Source organism: Vanellus vanellus (assembly GCF_965231255.1).
Source record: "Vanellus vanellus genome assembly, chromosome: 11".
Taxonomy (NCBI): Eukaryota; Metazoa; Chordata; class Aves; order Charadriiformes; family Charadriidae; genus Vanellus; species Vanellus vanellus.
The window spans coordinates 9,066,436-9,089,317 of record NC_138916.1 but is presented as its reverse complement, the minus strand read 5'-3'; the positions used below and the strand labels follow the sequence as shown (position 1 = coordinate 9,089,317).

The window sequence follows — 22,882 nt, the reverse complement described above, 5'->3', positions numbered from 1 at the left end:
GGATAGGATCTAATTTCATAATATCCTCCATTATCCTTTGGGCAACTAACACTTTCTGTACCTATCATAAAACCAGCATCGTGGTCATGTTTTTCTGAATCACATAGACTTTGCAAGACTTGTGCACAACACATTTCTGATAAAGATAACAGGATTTCAACCCATATTTGTCCGCACCGAGTATTATGATATGTTAGTACTGATATAATCCAGTGCCGTACTGGGTTTTTTTTGAAAGCTAGAGAGCAGTCATCTGAGGGAAAGGAAGCTACAATTAGCACCAAGAATTGCATAGAATAATTGTGCTTATGAACTTCTGACTCACTGTATAAGACATTTCAAATAAAATAAATACTTTAAGGATAATCCAGATAATCCAGGTAAACAGATTCAGATTCTAAAATACCAATGATGGCTAGCAATAAATCCCCAAAATTGAAGTGTACTGTAACAGACGTGCACAATACCTGCAGTATTTGCCTGGTCTTAGCTTGCATTTTTTATCTTCTGGTTGGTTTGCGTCATAACAGCATTCATCTTTACACTGGTCACTGTATCCACAATCACACTGTTCTCCTTGTTCAACCAGTCCATTACCACAGATGGGCTGACCAGACTCTGAAAAATGCCAGTATAGTTATGTACAAAGCAGTACAAAGAACACGCAAACAGACTTATAAATGTTAACATTGACTTGCAACAGCACCCAGCCAATCGTGACTGAATGCCTGGTTGAAATGGACTTCAGACTAGGGCTCAAGTCAACTTGCATTATTTCCTTGCCACCCACCTTAGTCATTCCTACAACTCATAGAATTTTAAGCCTCAGAGTAAAAGGTTTATGCTGATAACAGTGGGAGTTTCTGGCGTGGACAGCAGATCCACAGCGATAAGAGTAAGTTTCCTGCTAAGCCTCCAAGGGAGCAGTGTCATTTCTTGCACTCCTCCGCCTTTAACAGAGTGAAGGCCTTAAAGCAAAAGCTGATGGTACTGGGGTGAGCTACTATACTGCAAACCCCAAAACTACCTGCTGCACAATCTCACAAAATTTGTGAGAGCTCAACATCACAGGCTCCAGAAAGACAAATCCTGCAAAATCCTTTTTTTTTTTTTTCTTTTTAATGTTTAAACAGAATTTCCTGTATTTTAATTTGTGCTCCTTACATCTTGTCCTTTCACTGGGCATGACTGAAAACAGTCTGGCCCTGTTTTCTTTACTCCCTCCCACCAGGCATTTATAGAGAGAGAAGAACCACCTCCTCCCCAGCCTTCTCTTCTGCAGCCTAAAGTCTCGGCTCTTGCAGCCTCTCCTCATACCCTCACATGCTCTAATCCCTTAATAACCTTTGTGGCCCTTTGCTGGATTCACTCCAGTATGCCCATGTCTCTCCTGTACTGGGGAGCCCAGAACTTGATACAGTACTCCAGATCTCAAGTTCAATTATTTACTTACAGAATCTTATCCGTAAACTAAATAACAATAATAATAACAATAATAATAATATTAATAATAAAGTAAAACATAAATTACTAAAATAATTTTCTAATTAAGCACAATAGTAATAGCTTAGCCATTCTGCTTTCAGGATGACTAAATACATACCAACAAAACAATTATTTCTCTTTTTCTCAAGAACTTGGCTGATATTTCGAATGCTACAGACAGAGAACTTGTTGTTGTTAAGTTTGTCCCCAGATGTAGCTCTTGCATACATGATATAATTGCCATTTTCTTTCTGTCCCAAGTTCTTGGACTCTCCTGGAGTGCACTCCATTCCAGAATCATGCTGCAAAACAAATATTTTAAAACTATTTCTATCTAGACAGCTTCTCTAATTTCTTTGTATCTTTTTATATATGTGCAAAAGTAACTCAATTTACTAATCTTAATACCGTGAGAAAAAAGGTTCATCAAACCAAAACACCCTCTTATACTCTAATGTTTCTTGTAATACAAAAAGTATACAGAAAACAAAGGTTTGTTAGGGGTTTTTTTGTTGTTTTGTTTTTCCCCAGACAACAATAGCAAGTATCTAATTTGTTAAGTTTTAGCTCATTTGCATTCCTGGTAACGTATACCCCATGTGCATGTCCTGGAATGAATACTGACTTGGAGAAGTTGCCATCTCCTAAAAAGAACGGTTTTACAATCACAAAAGGGTAGTAAGTATTATGTGGAATAAAAGCAGGAGTTAACTGAAACAGCAGCCCATGCTTTTTGTGCGTTTTGAGGGGGGTGCAAAGAGATCTTCAGGACAGAGCAGAAGCCTGTTTCTGTCAGCCAGTGACTCAATGTACACAATATCCAGCATGAGGAACGAAATGCATTACAGGTTGGAATATTAGTGATGAGCAGACTGACAACATACTAAGTTGTTAAGTGTAAGAGGAACTCTAATGCTGTTGTGATGCATCCAACTAAATTTTGTAAATTTTGTAATTTTCAACATAGTTGTGAGAACTATATCATTTATGATGGTTTGGTAGAACCAAACACGTACTTTCATGTATTTCCCTGGATCAAATGCAACTTAGAGTAAAATTAAAAGAACAATCTTCCAGGCTGATCCACATGATGTTTCACTCAGTGGGACTGTTTTTTCAGTTTCATTGTTACAATGTTTTCAGTTATACTTGGCGGGCTTGTTTCCACTCAGAGCAGTGGTAGTAGTGATTTTCTCAAGGCACATGAAGAAAGCATTCACATGCGAATATCTGTTTTGGAAGAATTCGTCATTCCCATCATATCTTGATTTCATTTTACTTCCATGAGTAGAAAGCCTATACTTAAGCTTAAAAATAAAAATCCCAAACCAGAACACTTTGTTCTCATCTCCAGCGAAACCAAAAGCTTCATGCTTTCAGCTTGCCACAAACAAATCATGTCCTTAAATGACTGGGAGATAATTTTGCTGTAAAATATTGTTCTTGGTATCTTAGTCCCATCCACAATTTTCTTAGGTAAACTTGCAAGTATAAATAATTGAACCTAAAGAACAGCCAGTTCAATCTTCACTTGTTGAATAAAGTGTCATCTCAATCAATTCTGCATTGATTTGTCCTCCTCTCTAGGTTAAACTAAAATATATTTAAAAGATATGTTTTTTATTGAAAACTAGGGTGACACACAAGTTTTTAGGGATTAATAATATAGTCCCTTCGTAAGAGACTGAACTAGTAGAAGTGAACAATCCACAAAATCCACTGTTGCACCAGTGCTGTCAAATAATTGTAAAAGCAGCTTAGTTCAGCAACCTGCTTTTTGCTTGTATACAGTGTGCATGCACACATGCACGTGCAGTCACCAGCACGTTTTCCTTGTTTATAAGAAGTAAAAACTCCCTTCACAAATCATGCATTCCAAAATGGCTGAAAGTGAGTTAACAGATCAATAGTAATACTCACAGGCGAACCAAAGTTGTGCCCAACCTCATGAGCAAAAGTAATATGAGAAACCTTGGGAGGAACATGAGAGCCATAGTTCTGAACAGTGATAATTCCAGTGTTCAAAGACTTCTTCTTACCATCAGAGTACAATTTGCTCTTTTCACATATCCCACCAGAACTCCCTGCATTTAATCAAAAGTACAAGAGTTAGCCATTTAGGAAAAGTATTCTTACTTTTCTAGTGGCATTTAGAACAAGAAACAGCTTGCCTCCTCAGCGGATGCTTACGGACTAAGAGTTCCTCTGTGTAATTAATATTAACCCAACTTTGAAAGTAGATTAGAATTATCCACACTAATGCTCTCAGCACTGAATGGATACATCCCCACAAGAAGTTCGCTGGTTTAGAACAGCTGTTAAGTAAGAGCTATTTTGGGCTTTCACTGCAGGGACAAGCCCTGATTCCACCCTACCTGGAGTACAGGACTAGCAGGGTGCAGTACAGGTAGCCTCAATCTACAACCCATCTGGATTTCACAAAATGAAAAAAAAAAAAAAACCACAGTAAAGTCACAGGATATCCTCTCTCACAGCAAGGGCATTTATACAAAGTGCCTAAGATTAGCTATATATCCTTGTCAGCAAAAGTGACTCATTTTTCCATTCTACAAACTAAAGCTGAAAATGCTTTTGATGTCTGGGTTAATCAGACCCATATTTAGAAGGTCAACAATCAAGTGCATCACACTTACAGAATCACAGAATTTTCAGAGTTGGAAGGGACCTCTAGAAATCATCTAGTCCAACTCCCTTGCTAAAGCAGGATTGCCTAGAGCACGTTACTCAGGACTGCATCCAGGCGGGTCTTGAAAAAACACTTACTTGTTTGGAAAAGTCTCAAAATTGTGACTGAATTTGTACTGAAGCATTATCAAAGTTCTAAAATTCAGCTATTCTATTGCTAACATAAACAGGGTCTAAAAAACACTCTAAAGAAGTTTCCTTGCTTTCTGAAGCAAAGTTGCAGTCTAATTTTAGAAGCAGCGTTTATGGAATGCGCATTCCAGGTCATCCTGTGCTTGCTCAGTCCATACACTAGACTAGTCATCACAGACCCCTCTGCTTATTTACAGGGGCCACCTGTGTCTTATTTTTCCTATGGTTCTTCCACAGTCACTAAGGTTAGTCCACACAGCTCCCTCTAACATACTTACTACACTCATGGGTCTGCTGATCTGTTACCCCTCTGAATACTACTACTTATTTAAGCATTTTAATCTCCTAAAATCAAAGCCTGAGAGACTGTCATTCCACAGCAGTTTTCCACACATCTCCAGTACTCTATAACCAACATGTGCCTTAGAGCAAAGTCCAGCAGTAAACAAAGTGAGGTTATAATCTCAGGAACAGTTTAGTGTTTCTTCCACAATAACTTGAATTCTGTTAAAGCTCTTCATAATGTTCTCATAAAAGTATCTAGTCTCTTACAAAGTCTCATAGAACCCTTTTGTTCTTCGGCCCAATTCCTTATTGTATAGAAATCACAGAAGCAGTTCTAGAAGAGTCACACAATAATTATCCTGGTATCTCCTGGAACAAGATCTCACTGATTATACTTAAAAAAAAAATTAAAAATGTGCTTTCAGTACTACCTAGAAAACCTATGGATTCTGCAGTCTAGTTCTACTACAAAATTTAAACTGCATACTACAAAATTTAAACTGCATACTACAAAATTTAAACTGCATACTACAAAATTTAAACTGCATAGCTGTAAATTCTGTTTATATATAGCATAAACACTTTCTTCTGTCACTTTACTGGTCACTCATACCTGCCATGAATGAAAAGCCATCCAAGTAATACCACCCTTGTCTGACAAAAGAAATTCATTATTCTTTATTGTTCACATCTTGCTCATCAGAAAGACAGCAAGACTAAACTGACAAATGATACACTATTTATACATACAAAAAATAACGTAAAATGAAACCATACCTAACCAAAATTGTGAAAAGTTGGTTATGAGATTTTTGTCTATTTGCTGTCAATTTAAATGACATAGTTTCTACCTTTCTTCTTCGTACATACCAACCATACTTGATCTCATAGCACTGAAGGTTTAGGTATAATTACCTGAAGGGGCTCCAACCCAAGCCAGACCAAGGACTCCATCATCAAAATCACGGTCCGTAAACACATAGGCCAAGCAATAATCATCGTGATTCTGTTCCGAGTTCAGTTCCAGAAATTTTTCAACGCCAATGTTCGGAAATCTGAAGGGATTGGAAGAGTCCTTCTCATCTACAGTTGTGTTAATCTAAAAGTAAATGGAAACAAACTGTAAGACATGTTTCACTTTCACTTGACTTGTAAATATCAGCTAAGAGGCTTACTGTTGTCAATGTCTTGTTATGTTAAATAGTTAAAGATGTTGCTAAACACTTATAGGCCTTGAAAAATTACCACCCCAATATTTGGAAAACCAAGTTCTACAATAAGAAAGTAATTGTATTTGTGTAGTAAATCCCCACTTTCTTATTTCTCTCTTTTTCCTTTCCATCAGTACCATAAAGTTTATAGTTATTTTCTTAAATCATTGCTTTTAGAAGGAACTTTCAAACCGATAGCAATTATCTATTTTAGTATTAAAGGTCTTGGAAAGCAATACAGTCTCTTTGCCACACAGTCAACACTGTGGAAACATAAGAAGTTGTTTCCTATAAAAACTGACTAGGGCTTAATAACAGACCTAGCGGGCTTTTGACAATAAACACTGAAACCAAACCAAATAAATGGATTAGGGAACTATTTACTGCAGGGACACTTGTGTTACAAAATCACTAACAATAAATGGTTACAAGTGAACAGAAACTGAACCTTTGAAAAATACAGCCTCCAAGCAATATCAGCGAAGCTAAAAAGTATTTCCCATACAACTTACTCTTATTCGTTTCACCATGAAGCTGATGTTACGGATTCCTGAAAAATCTGTTGACTGGTAAATTGTGTCAATCGCTTTGACATGGCTGGATATCTGTCAAGAACAAAGTATCTACAGTTCAAAGATCAATGTACTACACTATAGCTAACTCTAAATAGCAACAACTGCAAGGCCTATACTTTTACATATAAGATACTGTGCCATATGAACTCTAGCAGGCCTTTTTAATCAAATGACAATGGTAAATAATGGAAATAAATTACTATATAATCTACTACCTGCATTGCCACCATGCCAGATAACAGCAAAATGTTTTGCTGTTTGCCTTTTTTTTTTTTTAAACCATAATTCTAGCAACTATTCAGATACCTGTTTGTGATACTCATCGGACTCATCGCTACAATAATACAGCATGTAGTTAAAATAGTATTCAAAGCACTGCGTCTCTTTTTTTGACAAAAAATTTACTGGTTACAGCATTATTCTTTCATTTCTGGTAAAACACAAATGTGAAAAAATTGATCAGTTACCTTTTCCAAGCGCACATAGAAATGCTAACTCATTGAAAACCAATTTTGAAGGTGACTTCAGAGCTTTGAAAATATTGCTCAAATTGAATTGTGTATGCAGAGTGTGATGAATAAACAGTAAAAGTGAGATTTGCAAGTGGCAGTTGTCCTGGAAACTTCAAACTTCAAGAGAAGTATGTTAACATCCTAGCTATATCTTTAGCAAATTATCAGCAAAAAAACCCAAAACTTTTTCTGGTTATTAGTATAGTGACAAATGAAAAGCATCTGCCTTCAGTTGCCACTGCTTTTTTAACCTTCCACTCCATCAAACACAACAGGGACAGAGCTCAGCAGCATTAGCTCACAGTGTTTTCAACCAAGATTTTGAATGGAAGGCTCTGCAAGTGCTAACACAGAGGCTCGGCGGGCTGGTAAACAGAAGAGAACACTTCAGGAAGGACTACTTTTCTGAGTAACAACAAAAGTCAGACTTGTTCAGAGGTATTAAACAAGCCACAGCTGCCATTATTAACTGAAGGAACCACAAGTGCCCAGGACTTTTGTCACCAATACATAGCACCTTTTTAGGGAACTAAAAAAAGCTGTTTCCATAACGTCAAGATCACTGAAACAGATGAAGCAAGACATTCTAAAGTAAATAAGCATTAACATACACAATTAAATTACAGGAAATTTATCAGAAATAAACAGTCTGCTTTATTTCACTTGTGTAAAACAAAGGGATTGGAAATACCTGTGCAATTACAGCTTCCCTTGTTCCATAATGCTTGTAGAACAGATGATCAGTCTGAATATACAGCTGACACGTATTTTTTTCAGCCTGAGTGGCACGCTTTTTTCTTAAAAGCTGTGGACCATTGTTCTTAGGCTCTTCAAAAGGCTTCTACACATACACAGGAAATAAATATATTAATTCTGTAGATCTACTGCACTAGATTACCTAAAAAAGCGATGGATTTTTTTAAACATACTCCACTAATACAGATTTTCCTTCTTTTTCTTTAACCCAAAGTTCCATGAATCTTGAATTAAACTAAGTATGTTATAGCCAGTTTTCAAGTATGTCATCTATTTTTAATGATATCTCAGTCAACACTTCCTGTGCATTTCATTTTATATTACAAAAGGCAGTCAGTGTGAAATACATTTTTTTCATTGATGTGATCTTTGGAATTCTTCTTTTCATAATCCTTTTCTAAGATGAACAAACAGTTTGTAGAGTAGAAACAAACAGTGCTGTGGGACTTATGCACCTTCCCTAACACAGGTTATTTCACATTGCAATGACCTTTTTTCAGCTACCTGGACAAACAGAAATACTTACACACTTCTGCATGGAACAAATGATACACTAAACATGAAGTTAACATAGCGCTCTTTTGTCAGAGCAGTATCTGCTAACACTTTTGCCTTAGGGTATTCACTGGTAGAAGGCCCATTCTCTCCACAAAGTTTTACAAGTCAATTTTTGGGAAAGCATGTTATTGTTACCAACACTGAATTGTGTAATACTGCTGATAATTTCTGGAGTCACAACGTAAATAAACTTTAAGTTGCTAATGTTATTTAACAAGCCACATTGTGTAGTTCTGTTGGTATTTACTTAACTGACACGAAAAAATGACGCCAAAAACTTGAAACAGCTTGGAATATAGCTAACACTAAGAGAAACTTGATAATTTGGAAAATGTTGGGGAAAAAAAAAAAAAAAAAAATCCAATTTTATGCCAAGTGGTAAAAACTTGAAGGCAAAAAACCTGCAGGACTCTAAAGAGGGAGGCAAGCCCCTTCCATAGACCACTTACCTACTACATACAGGCAACCTGTAGCACACCGTAACCCCTTCAGTCCTCAATGTTGCTAGTAAGACCCTCCCACTCATAGCACTTCATTTACCACTGAAAGCTCTCAGATATTACAAGTGTTACATTAACATAACTTGAAAATCTAAAAGTATTACTTCTTTAAGGACCAATATATTAGAGATCAAGGGATCTTGAAACTTTTCCGTCTCAACTGCAATAAAGTATATTCCTCATCTCAAGCTTGATTTTCACATCCATCTAACATTCCAATTGTTGAAAAATTTGAGATCATGTAGGATTCATTAAGACTATGAGCTAGCACATCTATGCTGCAGAAGCAATGAGAAAAAGAATTCAGAAAAACTATATTAATAAGAAACCCCTAGCAATAATAATTTAAGTACCTCCCAATGTTGAGGGATGACAACTGACCAAAAGTAAGAGACAACATACGAGAAGTAGGAAGTTATTACACTAATTTCCAATCAACATAATCCATTAGTGTGTGTTGTACCTCTGTTGTTGGTTCTTCTATACCAGTCATCTGGTACTTCTGCATTCTTTCAAATACTGAATGATCTGCACAGCCTCCTTGTGGTCCGTATTTATGTGGATATCCTAAAAAGAGGAAGGCTAGGTTGAGTTTTCAAATTCCAAGTACAAGTGCAAAATATGGCTGTATCCCTGCAACTTACTCAGTTTGTGTCCAGTATTGCTCATGTAGTTTGAGGGAAGCATCCTAAGAGTCAAGCTTTATGCAGCTGTCTTTACGTAATTATTTCTACCAAGGTACATTCTTAGTTTTACAAACAGAACAAAACTAACAATTGCTTCTTAACTTAATTTTCTTATAGCAAAAGAAAACATGAGCAACATCTGACATAAGAATGAAAGGTATTATTTACACATCTGTACAATTAGCTTGAACTAACAGCAGCCTTAAAAAAAAAAATGAACTCACAATGGAAAATTATTAGAGATCAAATACACTAAACATTATTTTATTCGTAAACTAAAACTAAGACGACTTTCTAACATTCTTATAGGATGCTATTACTTTATTCATTTTTCACAGAATTTCTGAAAATTTTTATATTATGCAACTTAACTGCTAATACTTAAGAACTGAAACTCGAATGATCCTTGGTTTTATCTCTACAATTCTAGAATTATGAGTTTGCTACCAATTTTATTGACAAGATTAAATGTATGATTTCCATTCTGGAATGTAAACGATACAATTAAGGATGAGATCAGTGTGTATATGCATACATGCATGTGTACAGATTTAAAATTTACAGAATTACAGATTACAAAGTCTACAGGTATATTTAACACAAGCAAAGTAAAAGAAGACTGAAAAACATTTTCATCACCTCCTTACTATAGCTGACTGTTTAAATTTTAACAACAAAACTGCAGTACTATCCAGGTACACGAGTTAAACGTGCTGGAGATCCAAACTAGCTCAATGGGAATATCATACAAGCAGCTGCTTGCTGAGGGCCATTCTTGCAATACTTGTCAATGCAGATCTCACTGCACACGTGAACACACTTCAGACACACGGTTCGGTTTTGGCCATGAGTACCTATTTATAAGCAACCTGTACTTGCAGAAGCTTCCCCTGGAGATGAGAAGCACTGCAGGGAAGAGGGTCTTGCCCCTTCAGTTTCTCTGCAAACTGGATCCCATTATAAGTTGGTGCTCTAGTAAGAGAGAATGGAGTACAGAATATGAGAGCTACATGTGTAAATACTAAAGGAACCAGCTTCTGTAGGACAAACCATAGTTTTACCATCACCTCAGCAGGGTGCAGGTTTTGTCAGAAATGTGTAAACTTTAGCAAAGTTTATTGGTTTTGGGGAGTTATTGGTAGGTTGGGGTTGTTTTTTTTGTTTGTTTGGTGGGGTATTTTTTTTTTTTTTTAAGAAAGCATGAAGGTCCAAAATCACAGAGTAAATGGAACAGACACATAGGAGTAGATTTATAAAGCCTAAGAACCAGCACCGAGGACCTGATGTCCACATTATACGCATTTCAGGGGATTTTACCCTTGACTAGCTCTAGTCTGGCTCTGTGGAGTCAAAGCCTATTAGCAGCCGGAGCACAGTAGATGCACTCTGGTACACCTGACAGTTGCCTTTAATTATCTTTGATATCTGTTTCCTGCAGTCATACTGTATGATACTGCTAAACTATTTCAATATACAAGCTCAACTTGCTTCAGGTTTTCTCCATATATCATTAAGCTCTAAACTTTGCATTTCAATCATGAAAAGTTGGGGGACAATTAAATAGCAGACAGGAATAAAAAAAAATCATATCCTTGGCACACACAGCTGAAGTTGAGTTCTGAAAAAAATCCAAACCATTTAATATGACATCATGCTCCAAAATACCCAAAGACTGGATTCAGTGGACCCACCAGTAAGCTTAAGAGGGCTGATCAAGAAATAAAAGCAGTCTTCCAACCTTCATTCCTCTCAATCACACATATTTACAAGTATTAAAAGAGGTCACGTCTAATTAGTTTAAAAAAAAAAAACCAAACAGGTTTAATGACAAATGAAGCCAATTTAAACATAGTTAATATTTTTTTTCAAATTGGGTCCTTTGCCAGGTCCAAAATATTTTACTGCAATTGTAAACTTTGCTTAATGGGAGAGAACCAGATTTAATAAACATGTTTCTTGGCAAAGAAACTTTCAGTCTAAGAGTAACTGAAAGATTATAGTTGGGTGTAAACAGTTATTCATTATCTCACTAGCTAATTAATTTTATGTACTATAAAGGTATCCAAGTACAGTATTGTATTTAAAACTTATTTCCAGTCTGAATTTTAGAAAAGCTGCTCCAACATACAACAAAGTAACTTTTTCTTTGGTCAACTTTATGCCCACTGTTTTGACCGGTGTTTGCCAACGAGACTTATTAGCAAAATCCTGATACTGTGTGGGAGGTAATTTGTTAGGATTCCAATAAGGTCATTTCTTTAAATAAAAAAAAAAAACAAAAAACAAAAAACAAACACCTTTTAAGAAGTAACTACAATTAATGTGCACTACCTTAGGTTTTTGGAAAAAAAAAAAAAAAAAAAAAAGAATCCTAGACTTCTGAAGGAACTGGTATTTTCCTTTCACTATTTTACAGAAACGTTCATGAACCTTCTAAGTTTATTTAATGATTTCCTGCATATTAGTTTCCCACATTTCCATTTCTAACACCACACAAATACCACTTATGAACTGCTGTCTCATCACATTCCTCCCAGTATGGTTAGCCCTAGCACAGTGCCAGAAGAATGAAGAGAGAGAATGAGAGAACAAAATGCTCTTACTCTAAGCACCTCACCCAAGTAGATTAGCAATGCAGTGGAACATTGGCTTTGCTATAACCAATATTAAACAAAAAGCACCACTCACTGTAGAGGTCATCTGTACTTTTGAGGATTCTGCTTACTATCACTAGGTTGGAGTTAAGAGCAAAGGATTACAGATATGATCCTTCCCTTCACCATCTCCAGCACCTTTTTTTTTCCTCCCAGAATAGTATTAAATAAATTCTACTGTATTTAATTTAACTAAAATTCTCATTACCCACTACCCAATTTCATACCACCGACCATTTATCTCTGTGACAACAGCTCGCGACACAAGGGCAGGAGGAATGGGCAATACTGCTTCCCCATCAGCACACTTCACATACATGAAACTATCCTAGCTTTAGAGCAACTCCTGCAGCTGGTAACTGCAGGAATCCACAGAAATTAACTGGAAACATGTGCTGGTGCAAAATGTGCCGTGCAGTCAAAATGACATTTTCTGCTATCACCACACTTCTATTCATACTCTGCGGCATTATGACAATTGACAGAACAGTACTAGAAATAAATGCTCTCAGTGCATTACGCAAAATAAGCAGTCTTTCCTGTGTATCTTGTTTCCTGAAGAGGTTAGGAAATCCCTTAATACATTTTTTTATACTGACTGCCTGGATTTCAAACAAATACTTCTTACTTCAAAAGTAATAATCTAGTAAGAGAAACTTTAAAGGCATGACAGTTGAAATTATGAAGAATTGAAACAGTCTGCTACAGCAACTGCCAAGGTTTTGCATGTGCTGGAAAAGACGAATCCCCATGGACAGATTTAAATGCACCCTGCTAAACACAGGAGGCAGGTGATACAGGACAGTTCACTTCGGAACCCTGTCCAGCTTGCAGGGAAAGTTGCATACAAAGCTTTCTTTTGCTAAATGCTGCATTACCGCCAAACCGTGAGGGCACTGCTCCTCTTCATCTTCTGAGGCTTCCTATTCCCACCATCCCCTGCAGCAGCCCCATTTCTGGAGCCAAACAGGAGCTACATGGGGCCAGATGACTTGCCCAGTTTTGACCCACATCAAAGTCTGGTCCATGCCCTTGTGATGCCTTTAAGCGCTCTGAGGGGTACAGCCTTCTGCCAGCTCTTGGGGAACAAGAGCTTTGTAGCCTATTCCTCCCACAACCGTAAGAACTGAGCAAGAGAAAGCATTTAATTTACCATGAAATGATTGTTTACAGCAAATACAGGGTTGAGGAAAAACTAGAAGCCTGCTTTCCATCAGCTCTATAAAAGAAAAGTTTAATTACAGGATCAATTCTCTAACTAGAGAAAATCCTCGGGCAAAACCAATACTTTATTTTTTTTTTCCCATATTGTCCAGTTTCCCATTTTCCACTTTCAGGTCTTTACTATCAACATTCTGTCAGGATGTACAACAATAATAACGCAATAATATTAAACCTAAACAAACAACAAAAAACTTGTCATTTCATACGATATTTTATTCTAACCAGATGGCAGATCATTATTAATGATATATACAACTACAGATGCTCAAAGTAAGAAATTTTATCCTTTTAAAAAAGGCATTACCTACCACACAGAGATTCCTTATCAAGTGAATTTTTTTCTTCTGCCCATCAGTAAATAGTATCACCTGTTAAGCATTTAGGTTAACTTCTTAACAGATACTGGATTTAGGCATCTGGGGCAAGGATATGGCAACAACTTCCATTAAAAATTATGAAAATGCAGTTCTTCAACAGCCAGCCATAGAGATTTCCCAATACTAGCAAAAGCAATAGTGTCAAAACAAAATTCAAATTTAAGCAGATACAAAAAAATCCTTATTACAGATTTTATTCTAAGCAGTCTGTCACACGGTGCTCCCATGACAACCACCAAGTAGACCTTTGTTATTAAATCAACCACCACAGTATGAAAAAAAAGAAACCAAGTTCTCACTAATAATACATAGCTTGCAATGGTCAGTTCATTCGGCAGACAGGCCTCTGCAAAATTACAAAATAACTTTACTTTCTGTTCTCAGTCATATAGTTCTTCCAAGACCATAAAGACAATTAAATGACCACACTCGTTTTCCTGAAGATCTGAATGGGATTTTCCTGTCTATTATTGATCTGAGGAAATATCAATTTTGTATTTTACAGTATGAACTCAGGGATACATTTGAGGCATACATGATTTAAATAGATATAGCTCCAATGAAATCCTAATCCCTAAAGAAAAGTTTCCAAAATGAAAATAGCAATTTGCACCTTTCTAGCACTAAATTATAAAACAGATCAAGAGTAGTTTAGAAACTAAAATCATTCAACTAGTGTTTCGAGTCATGAATAAAGGGCCACCTTCCACTGGTCACCACATCCACTGTAACAGACAAAAGCTGCCTTATAAAGTTGACAATATAATCCCCATTTACAAGAAAACTTTTGTTTAACTACTGAATAAGAACTCATTGAGATGCTAATCATAGGTTGCATTGTGATTTCTGAAAAGTACTAAAGAGCATATTGTTTCAAAAAGCTGAAACATGGGTGACCAAAAAATATCCCAAATTAAAGCAAAGATGACAACTTCTCCCAGTCTCTCCTAAGTTAGAAACATAAGCATTTGTGTTGCGTTTGTCCTGTATAAGATACTAGTGGTTTGACTCTATTCCACAAGAGTTAGCTTTAGATTAGAGCAATAACAACAGATTTGCATGCTTGTTTTTATTTTTAAAGCTACTGTAAAGCTTAGCTTGTTTTAGTTGTTGGGGTTTTTTCGGAGCTGCAGTTCAATGCAAAATCAGCTCTCACGAAAGGCAAAAAAAAAATTTAGCCTCAAAAGCATGATTCACCAAGTGACAGAAGCAGTTGTATACTTCAAATATTTCAGACCACAGAAATCCTGGAGGCACAGAGGATACCAACGACAAGAGCTGAACACCACAATCAGAACACATGCACATCAGACTGCACTGACAGCAGCCAAGAGTGGCGGCACATTTTCAGAGTGCTGCTCAGACATAGCTCCAGGACGGGCTGTTTTCAACCATGCTGAGCAGGCAGCAACGTTCTCTCAGTGATTTGGAAGCTGTATTGTACTGCTGCTTTAATGTGGCTCTCTGGAGTAGATTTAAACAATCCCCTCTGATAATCTGATTTTGTTTCTAACTGATGGTATTGATGCACTGGATTCAAGAGGAAAAACGGTGTAAGCCAACATACCATCACCCGAATTAATTAAAAAAAAATCATACCCTGCTCCCGTTCGCTTTAATAAGATATTATGAACCAATTTCATCATTAGCTTTTTCCAGCTCTCAAGTGATCCATTTACTCCTCCAACAGAGATAATTTCTACAAAACACCAATACTAACTTTCATAAAAATCAAACTATCTGCTTCTTTAAGGGACAGTCCTATTTCTGTCATTAGTTGATAACAGTGAAGAGTATTTTTAGTCACCCACTATTTACAGAATAGGGAACTGGGACATGAGACAATCTTCTTGCTTGTCTCGCCCCTTGGAAACCAAGCAAATCACTTTACTGCCTTATGTCCCTTTACTTCCCTCCTCACCCCCTTGTCTACAACAGGCTTAATAAACCCCTTTGCAAGGCAGACAGTGACTTCTATACAGGACGTGCTATGGAAGTGGTAGTCCAGTATTCCCACCATTAAGCAGTGAATTGAACTGCTTGGTGAGACCTATAAAACATACCAAAGAATGTAGAAGTATGTGCAAATTATTCACACAAATGTGGTTATAAAAGATGTATCTTATGGTTTCACACCAGGCTTTCATAATTATTTTAGTACTTTTCCCCCACTGTTGTTCTGTTCCAGCAGCAAACCCTGTAATACTCCAAGAGCAGCTAGCAAGGAGAACTGCCTTCTCCGGCTTTCACCTGCAATGCTGTGCTGAGCTGAAGATTAAATGCATGCTCCAGCTTCTCTTTCAGAATCAAAGTAGTATATGGAATGCTATCCTATAAAGTTACTTTATTCTCAAATATGGGTCTTGTATGCACCAGGAAGACATACATTTAGTCAGTCAGAAAACAAGTGTAACTCACAACGTACATAAAATTTAATAACTGCATTCATTCAGAAGCTCTTTAAAATTATGCAACTTCTGTTTGATTTTGGGTTAGTAATCGTATTTACAGAATGGGGTAACAGGAAGGACAAACATATCTGCTAGCTCACAGCGATTTTAACGTACTTAAAGACAGCACACACTGCCACTGAATGCAAAATACAGCAGTATTTCAGAAGCTTTATTCAATTAGAAAAAAAAAACAAATCTGCTGAGTTTTTAGCAGATAAAGATCATTTCACTGCATTCACACAAGAGAAGTAACCAGAGAGAGAGTGTTTTCCACTGGCTTATAGCACAGAGAAAATGACAATACATAAAGCCAAATCACAACCAGAGAATTTCCTCATCTACCTTCCTATTTTTGACGTTTCTTTTCACAATACAATCTCATTATGACACACTTTGAAAATTATCTATACATATATCATCACGAGAGTGGTTCAAGTCATTTCTGGTGATCTAATCCAAAAGTCTTCATCCAATTCCAAATGAGATTTCAAACTCAAGTCTTCTAGGATTTGCACAATGGCCTGACGGGACAAGTTTTTAAATGAAGTTATAGTTTAAATTGATTTTTAAGCAAGACTGAAGTCCTACATAAAGTTAGCTTGCAACACACAACTTGTTAGCTTCAATAAGCAAAAGGTAATCTTAAAGTGACTCTCTGCCAATATCTCCTTGGAAGGATTGAAACTTGGAATCATAACTTTATTGCAGGATTTTTGGGGTTCAGCATAAAGTTATTAAGCATCAAATAAAACTGATTTTTCTTATAGCTGAATAATGATCATACGTAAAAAAGCATGTAGAGTGCAGGAAAACTGATGCATCAGTTCTGAAGATGTGAAAGTATTCTGTGGTACTTTCTCATCCTTCTGGGCATTTACAACTAAAGCCAGACTTCTGGGGCTATACTCTTCAAATTCAAGAAGTATTCTCCGTACACTTCCATCAGCTACTGTGTAAAATGGGACATACTGGCTGCCACCACAGCTTCTGAAGAGGTCTCTGAAGGATCTGTGACCTAATGCATGCAGGGGAAGCTTTTATTTCCCACAAGTACCACCTTCACTAGATGTAGGTGAACACTTAGTGACAAACTTTAATTATCCTTTATTTTCCACATGACAGGGAAGAACAATTAGTATGGAGCATTTTAAGAACGTATTTTTCAAAAGAAACATGTATCCACTGAGTAGAAGATATACTGCTTATACACTTAAGCCTGACTGCTTAATGCTTTCTTAAAATGGCAGTATAAGGAAGACCCAGTTTGGTTTGCTGTAAATCTCTTTCACACCATAACTGTATATGAATCAGTTCAGGACAGCATGATTCACATTGTCATACGCAAGCCAAAGTCTCATTTGATACTTACAAATGGGTTACAGTTTTTGACATTTAATAATAATAAAAAAATTTCATCTGTAGCACAAAATGGAAGTACTCACTGATATCATCTTCATGATAAATGACAGAGTGGAACGGTAGAGTTTTGTCCTTAATATATCTCTCTGCTGGCTCAATGTAAAAGGTCCCACTGTGAGTTTGGATGAATCCTTCAAATCTTCCATCAATAACAGACCCATGGCTAAGACTTCCCTGCTCACCTGTTAAGGGAAAAAGTGCATTAGGTTTTTTTATACCTTTCTAAAAGCTTTCGGTCCTGTGCAAACTTCAAGCATACACACTACCCAAGATGTTAAGCAGACAATGCTAAAGTATGATACGTGCATAATTATCCTGCTCATGCACCAGTACTGAACTGCTAAAAACTGTATGAATTATGCAGTAATAAGATTCTGGATAAGAGCAGTAAGCCATTCTTGCAGAAAGTTTATGTCTGAATTTCTAAGACTAAGAATATTCAACAGTAAGACATACAGTTATCCCAAAATCATAGTTACTAAGTTCAATAGCTTCCTAATCAGGTACATAAATGGCATGTTTAAAAAGTACATAATGAATAAGTTAACATATTTTAGAGCTGTCACACATACAGCATTTAATCGTATATCCAAGTTCTGTCTTTATACATCTGTTCATGAAGTTATAAAAAAAAATAAAAATCAAAGTGTATACTGAACTTTGACAGCTTTCAACGAAAGATTTCCCTATATTCAAGAAATCCATTTTTCTCTTCAAGCATAAACCTCTTAAAACTGTAGTTAGGTTGAAATGTGGGATGGAGTGAATTTGTATCTGAAACAGTCACAATCTGGAAAAGTACAGCTGTCAAAGTTTAATCATTGACAGCTACAACATGCAGCATCCCCAACAAGCCTTTTCCATAAAAAGGATGAAGGATTACTAAAAGAGTGTTCATGTCCTCCACTGAGGAGGGTTCACAATCACACTATCAAATTATCAGAACCGTACTCATTCTTACCATTAACCAGCACTAATTTCTAATTATCAACTATCAATAATTTTATAAAGCTCACACAGAGTACTGAAATTCGGAGAAAGCATCTTGAAGATATGCCATACAACTCTTAAGACAGAACACTAAAAAGTAGAAATAGGCTTTGTGGAACACTAATTTTAAAACATTCGTAAGGATCCCAGATTTACTTCAGACTATACTCTATTAGAATGCACATCAATATCCTGAACTTATAAGCCATGTATCTTTGGAAATTTCAGAGTACTTAGAAGGAAAACTCTTGATCTGAATGGAAATCAAGAACAAACAACAGAACAGTTTATATACTCAACTCTAACTTCATTCATGATCTTCATGACAAACACAAACTTGGGGTGACTGAGAAATATAATAAGGAGGATTAAAAGAAAACACAGAGAAGCTCAGTGAGTGGGTTCATGTGGATCCTTTAATCTCATCCCTCAGCAATATGGAGAGAATCAAATGCTTCTATGAGATACTTTCACAAAGTAGGAAAAAAAAACAAACGAACAAACAAAAAGAACCACACAACAAAAGACCACACACACCTTAAAAGCCCTCTGATCTACTTAAGTCAACTGGTCTACCTAAATGCATATAAAGTGCTAAGCATGTACACTTCTCTTCCCAGTTTAAAAGTGACTTTAAGACCATAGAACGTTACTAACGGAGAACTTCAAAACCAAACAGACTGTACAAAGAAGGACAGAGTAAGTCTTAATCGTTATCTTCTTTTCATCTGCTTTAAATTCCTTAACTCTCCTTCCTTCTTAATCAATTTTATCTTTTGTATATGGAAATCAGGTATGTTACCCTTAATGATGATAGCTCTATATTTCTTAAATTCCTTTAAACTAAGAAGAGTACCCGATTTTTTTTTAATGCAGACAGCTTTTTCTTTTCTTTTTTTTAATGCAGACTTCTATGAAGAGTATGTTCATGAACAGAGTTGAACTTCCAAATATGATATGAAAATTATTAGCTAAAATGCTCATTTGTTAAGAATGACTCTTATATGAGGATAAAAGCAGATGGAGTTTAAATGCATTCAGATGCATTATTAAAGTTTGATAATGAAGAAAACCTAATCATACAGATATTAATTTTCTGCATATACTATTAAAAAAAACGTTTACAATGACTGCACTTTAATCCATTACAAGGTGCTGTACTTACCATAAATGTGTCCAGTGTAAATATGGGAGGTATCATAATCAATTACTTGGTTTGATATTTCTACTTTAAAGTCATCACTAAAAAGAGATGTATCTCTCTTCATTCGAAGGTTGAAGTGTCTAAAGTGAATAAAACAAGATGGTAAATGGGCTTTGAGCTTCAATTACAAGAGCACTAAGCAAAGTACTTCTAACCATCATTTTCATACAAAAAAAAAATGCAGACTCTAAAATTTACCTATAAAAAATGTTTTTACTGTACAAGAATTAGACCATAGCCTAGAAGGATTTTCTCAAGCAAGATTAGTTAGATGCTTTTGATACAAGTAGCTAAATCTACAAGATTCAAACCAGAAAGCAGGGTTAGACTTAAACGCATGAATCTGTAATGCTGACTTTGACTATACACTTGTTCCCATTCCTCCATAAGACACGGATGCAGCTTAAGGGAAAAAGCAACTATTCCACTTAACAGCACTGTGAATCAGAAGAAATAAGAACAAATATCAGCTTATTTTACTTTCATTGCCAACATTTAAGATATATAAATGAAACAGGTGATCTAATTACTATTTCAACTGAAACAAAAAATAAGATGGGTAACAACATTTAATAAAAAAATACTTAATTGGTAGTTACATGCACAACTATGTAAACAGCTTACTAATTGAGCGATCTTGTTCAAATTACAACTCTACGTTATTTGATGCAAATCTTACTGCTAATCTTTATATGAAATATACTACATTATCTTTGTACAAAACCAAAAGTTTGGTTCAGTGAAGTCAAGCAACATAACCAAAGTGTTTTAAAGTGCCTGACATTACGTGAATTCATACCTGTGACAACTGTTAGCTTGCTTCAGAATTTCATTTGGTATTCTCTTAAATTTTGCATAAACACATTGTGCAAATACAGATCAGTGAAGTGTTGAAACTTCAGTCATTCCAATTTTATTCTTGATTTTCTTCCTATATTTTTCTCTTTCTGCACAATCATGAAATTGAAGGAATATTATAGTTATGTCACCAATTAGTTACACAAAAAGTAACTCTGGTAAGTTGACTACAACTGTGTCAGAGTCTTCATATAAAAATAACGTGACCAGTCTCTCAGTATACACAGTACACAAATGAGAGCTGAATTTCCCTAGTGAAAGCTAGTATCCATTTGTGCTAACAGCAAAAGAATCTAAACAAGTACCACAGTGTAAAGTCAATTAATTACTTTTTAGTACAGCTGAAGCATATACAAAATATATTTTCAGTCCTCCTTTCCACATTAAATAATATGACACTACAGTTGTAAGTATTTTGAAACAACTGTACATTAAGATGCAAGACTCAGGACCAAAGAAAAAAGCTATGCCTACACTTAAAACCTGGTAAGGGCTCTAGTGACTCATGTTGACTATTCTGTAATGCAAACAGTATTCCACAATCAAACTGTCTTTTTCTATTATTGTTGCCACAATGTTAATAAAGCTTCAAAGCAAGTATTCTCCTCTGGTGATGTGTTAGAGGTATCTACTGCAAGGTTGAGAAATTCTGAGACGTGGCTACTGGATGGCGTAGGTTAAACTTCAGCAACTCCCTGTGACTCCTGGGCTTTGTGCCACGCCAGCCAGGGCTCAGATTATAGTTTCAGTATGGATGTGTTCTATGAGGGCAGATTTTCCTGTTAAAAAGGAAGACACAGTTCACTACAAACGTGCTTGACTATTGGAGTCACCAAAGAACACACACCAGCTCACAGTTAGCTATCCACAGCCAGATAGAAAGGCATGTTTTAGAAAAAATAGCTAGTATTCATAACATCACCTAGATACAAAAAATAAGAATAATTCTTCAAGTTAGTCTCTTTACTAGCTCTGTAAAACTGTTTTTTGGTAACAGAGGTTCATGAGGTTGAAAAGGTAACATGAATAAGCAACCCACAAAAACATCGCAAGACAGAATGCTCCAAGATTACACAATGCATTCTTCTAGCAGCAGGGGGAAGAAGATACTTTAAGCCACCTTGTGTGGCTCTTCTGGGCAGAAAAAGTTAGAAATGAACAGGCAGAAAAAAAAATAAGAACAGCAGTGATAAGAATTAAGAATTTCATTCAAGTACTTCAAGTTCTACTCACTTTGGTCATACCACACTGCTCAAGGTGTTAGATTTGAACTCCATTTTAGTGTGAGTTTTCCCTGTGACTGAGTGCATCTGAACTGCAGTTAGATGGCAAGAGATCCTGGATACTTTAGAACAGCTCTCCTCCCTTCTCTAATATTTGATAGAAGACTTCTTACCATAAGAAGTCTGTAATCCTGTCTCTGATGAACTGAAGTATCTACTAATCCCAGCAAGAGCACCTATTATAGCTAAAATTACTTTTTCCCTGATGAAAAAAAGCAGGTTTTCCAAAAACCACCAACTTAATCTATATAGCACTTTTCTCTCAGAAGTGCAAAAAAGTAACATGCATACAACCAGAAAAATCTAATTTTAAAGTAAGTTTCAAATAAAATTGAGGAGCAATTATCATCTCTACTCAACTGCATCAACAATTTCTTTATCATTTTGGAGTACACTATGTAAGACAATGCAGGACTTCTCATATACTCACTCACATATACATCAGTGGAGTGGGGAAAAAAAAAAAAAAAAAAAAAGGACTTGATTATCTCGCAATGAAGGCAAGTAAGGTACCAAGTTTAGCCTAAAATAACACCAAGTAGATGAACTAGCCCTAGGCCTCAATTGTGAAGCCATCCAGGGTATCACTTCCTTAACTGCCAAGTCATCTACGTTTTCATTCTTAAAAATTATCGTGACATTCAGCATTGTGCTTCTGGACTACTGTTGTTGACGATCACGTAACCATGCTTTAGGGTCAGGTTTGTCTCGATGCCCTGCTCTACAGGACTGTGCTTTTGGAGGGGCAAGCAGAAGCTCAGCAGAGTCCACTCAAGCTGGGAACGGTTCTTCCTTCTGGGCAGGATACTCTTCCATCAATACTACCCTATCTGTCGCTTCAAAATGGACAGTTAGAAGTCATATGTACAAAATAAAAAGTTTCACTGGTTTTAAAATTAAGAAGCCTCTATTTATTCTCTTTTCATTTTCCCCCCTCTTCTTACTTTCCACATTGGTACATAACTAACACTACAGATCTAATCCATGCTGTTAATTACCTATTTATTAATAAAA

The 22,882-nt window shown here is 36.2% G+C and overlaps 1 protein-coding gene across 1 annotated transcript in view; it reads right to left on the bottom strand.

Moving 5' to 3' along the window:
* Positions 1-22,882, bottom strand: part of ADAM10 (ADAM metallopeptidase domain 10) — a 52,182-nt gene that overhangs the window by 7,409 nt on the left and 21,891 nt on the right. The window contains exons 3-11 of the mRNA XM_082488538.1: positions 19,689-19,807; positions 17,557-17,715; positions 9,184-9,287; positions 7,598-7,747; positions 6,332-6,424; positions 5,524-5,707; positions 3,406-3,569; positions 1,604-1,787; positions 468-618 (exon numbers count right to left, since the gene is read on the bottom strand). Coding sequence (XP_082344664.1) covers positions 468-618; positions 1,604-1,787; positions 3,406-3,569; positions 5,524-5,707; positions 6,332-6,424; positions 7,598-7,747; positions 9,184-9,287; positions 17,557-17,715; positions 19,689-19,807 — 1,308 coding nt within the window. The remainder of the gene's footprint in view (positions 1-467; positions 619-1,603; positions 1,788-3,405; positions 3,570-5,523; positions 5,708-6,331; positions 6,425-7,597; positions 7,748-9,183; positions 9,288-17,556; positions 17,716-19,688; positions 19,808-22,882) is intronic.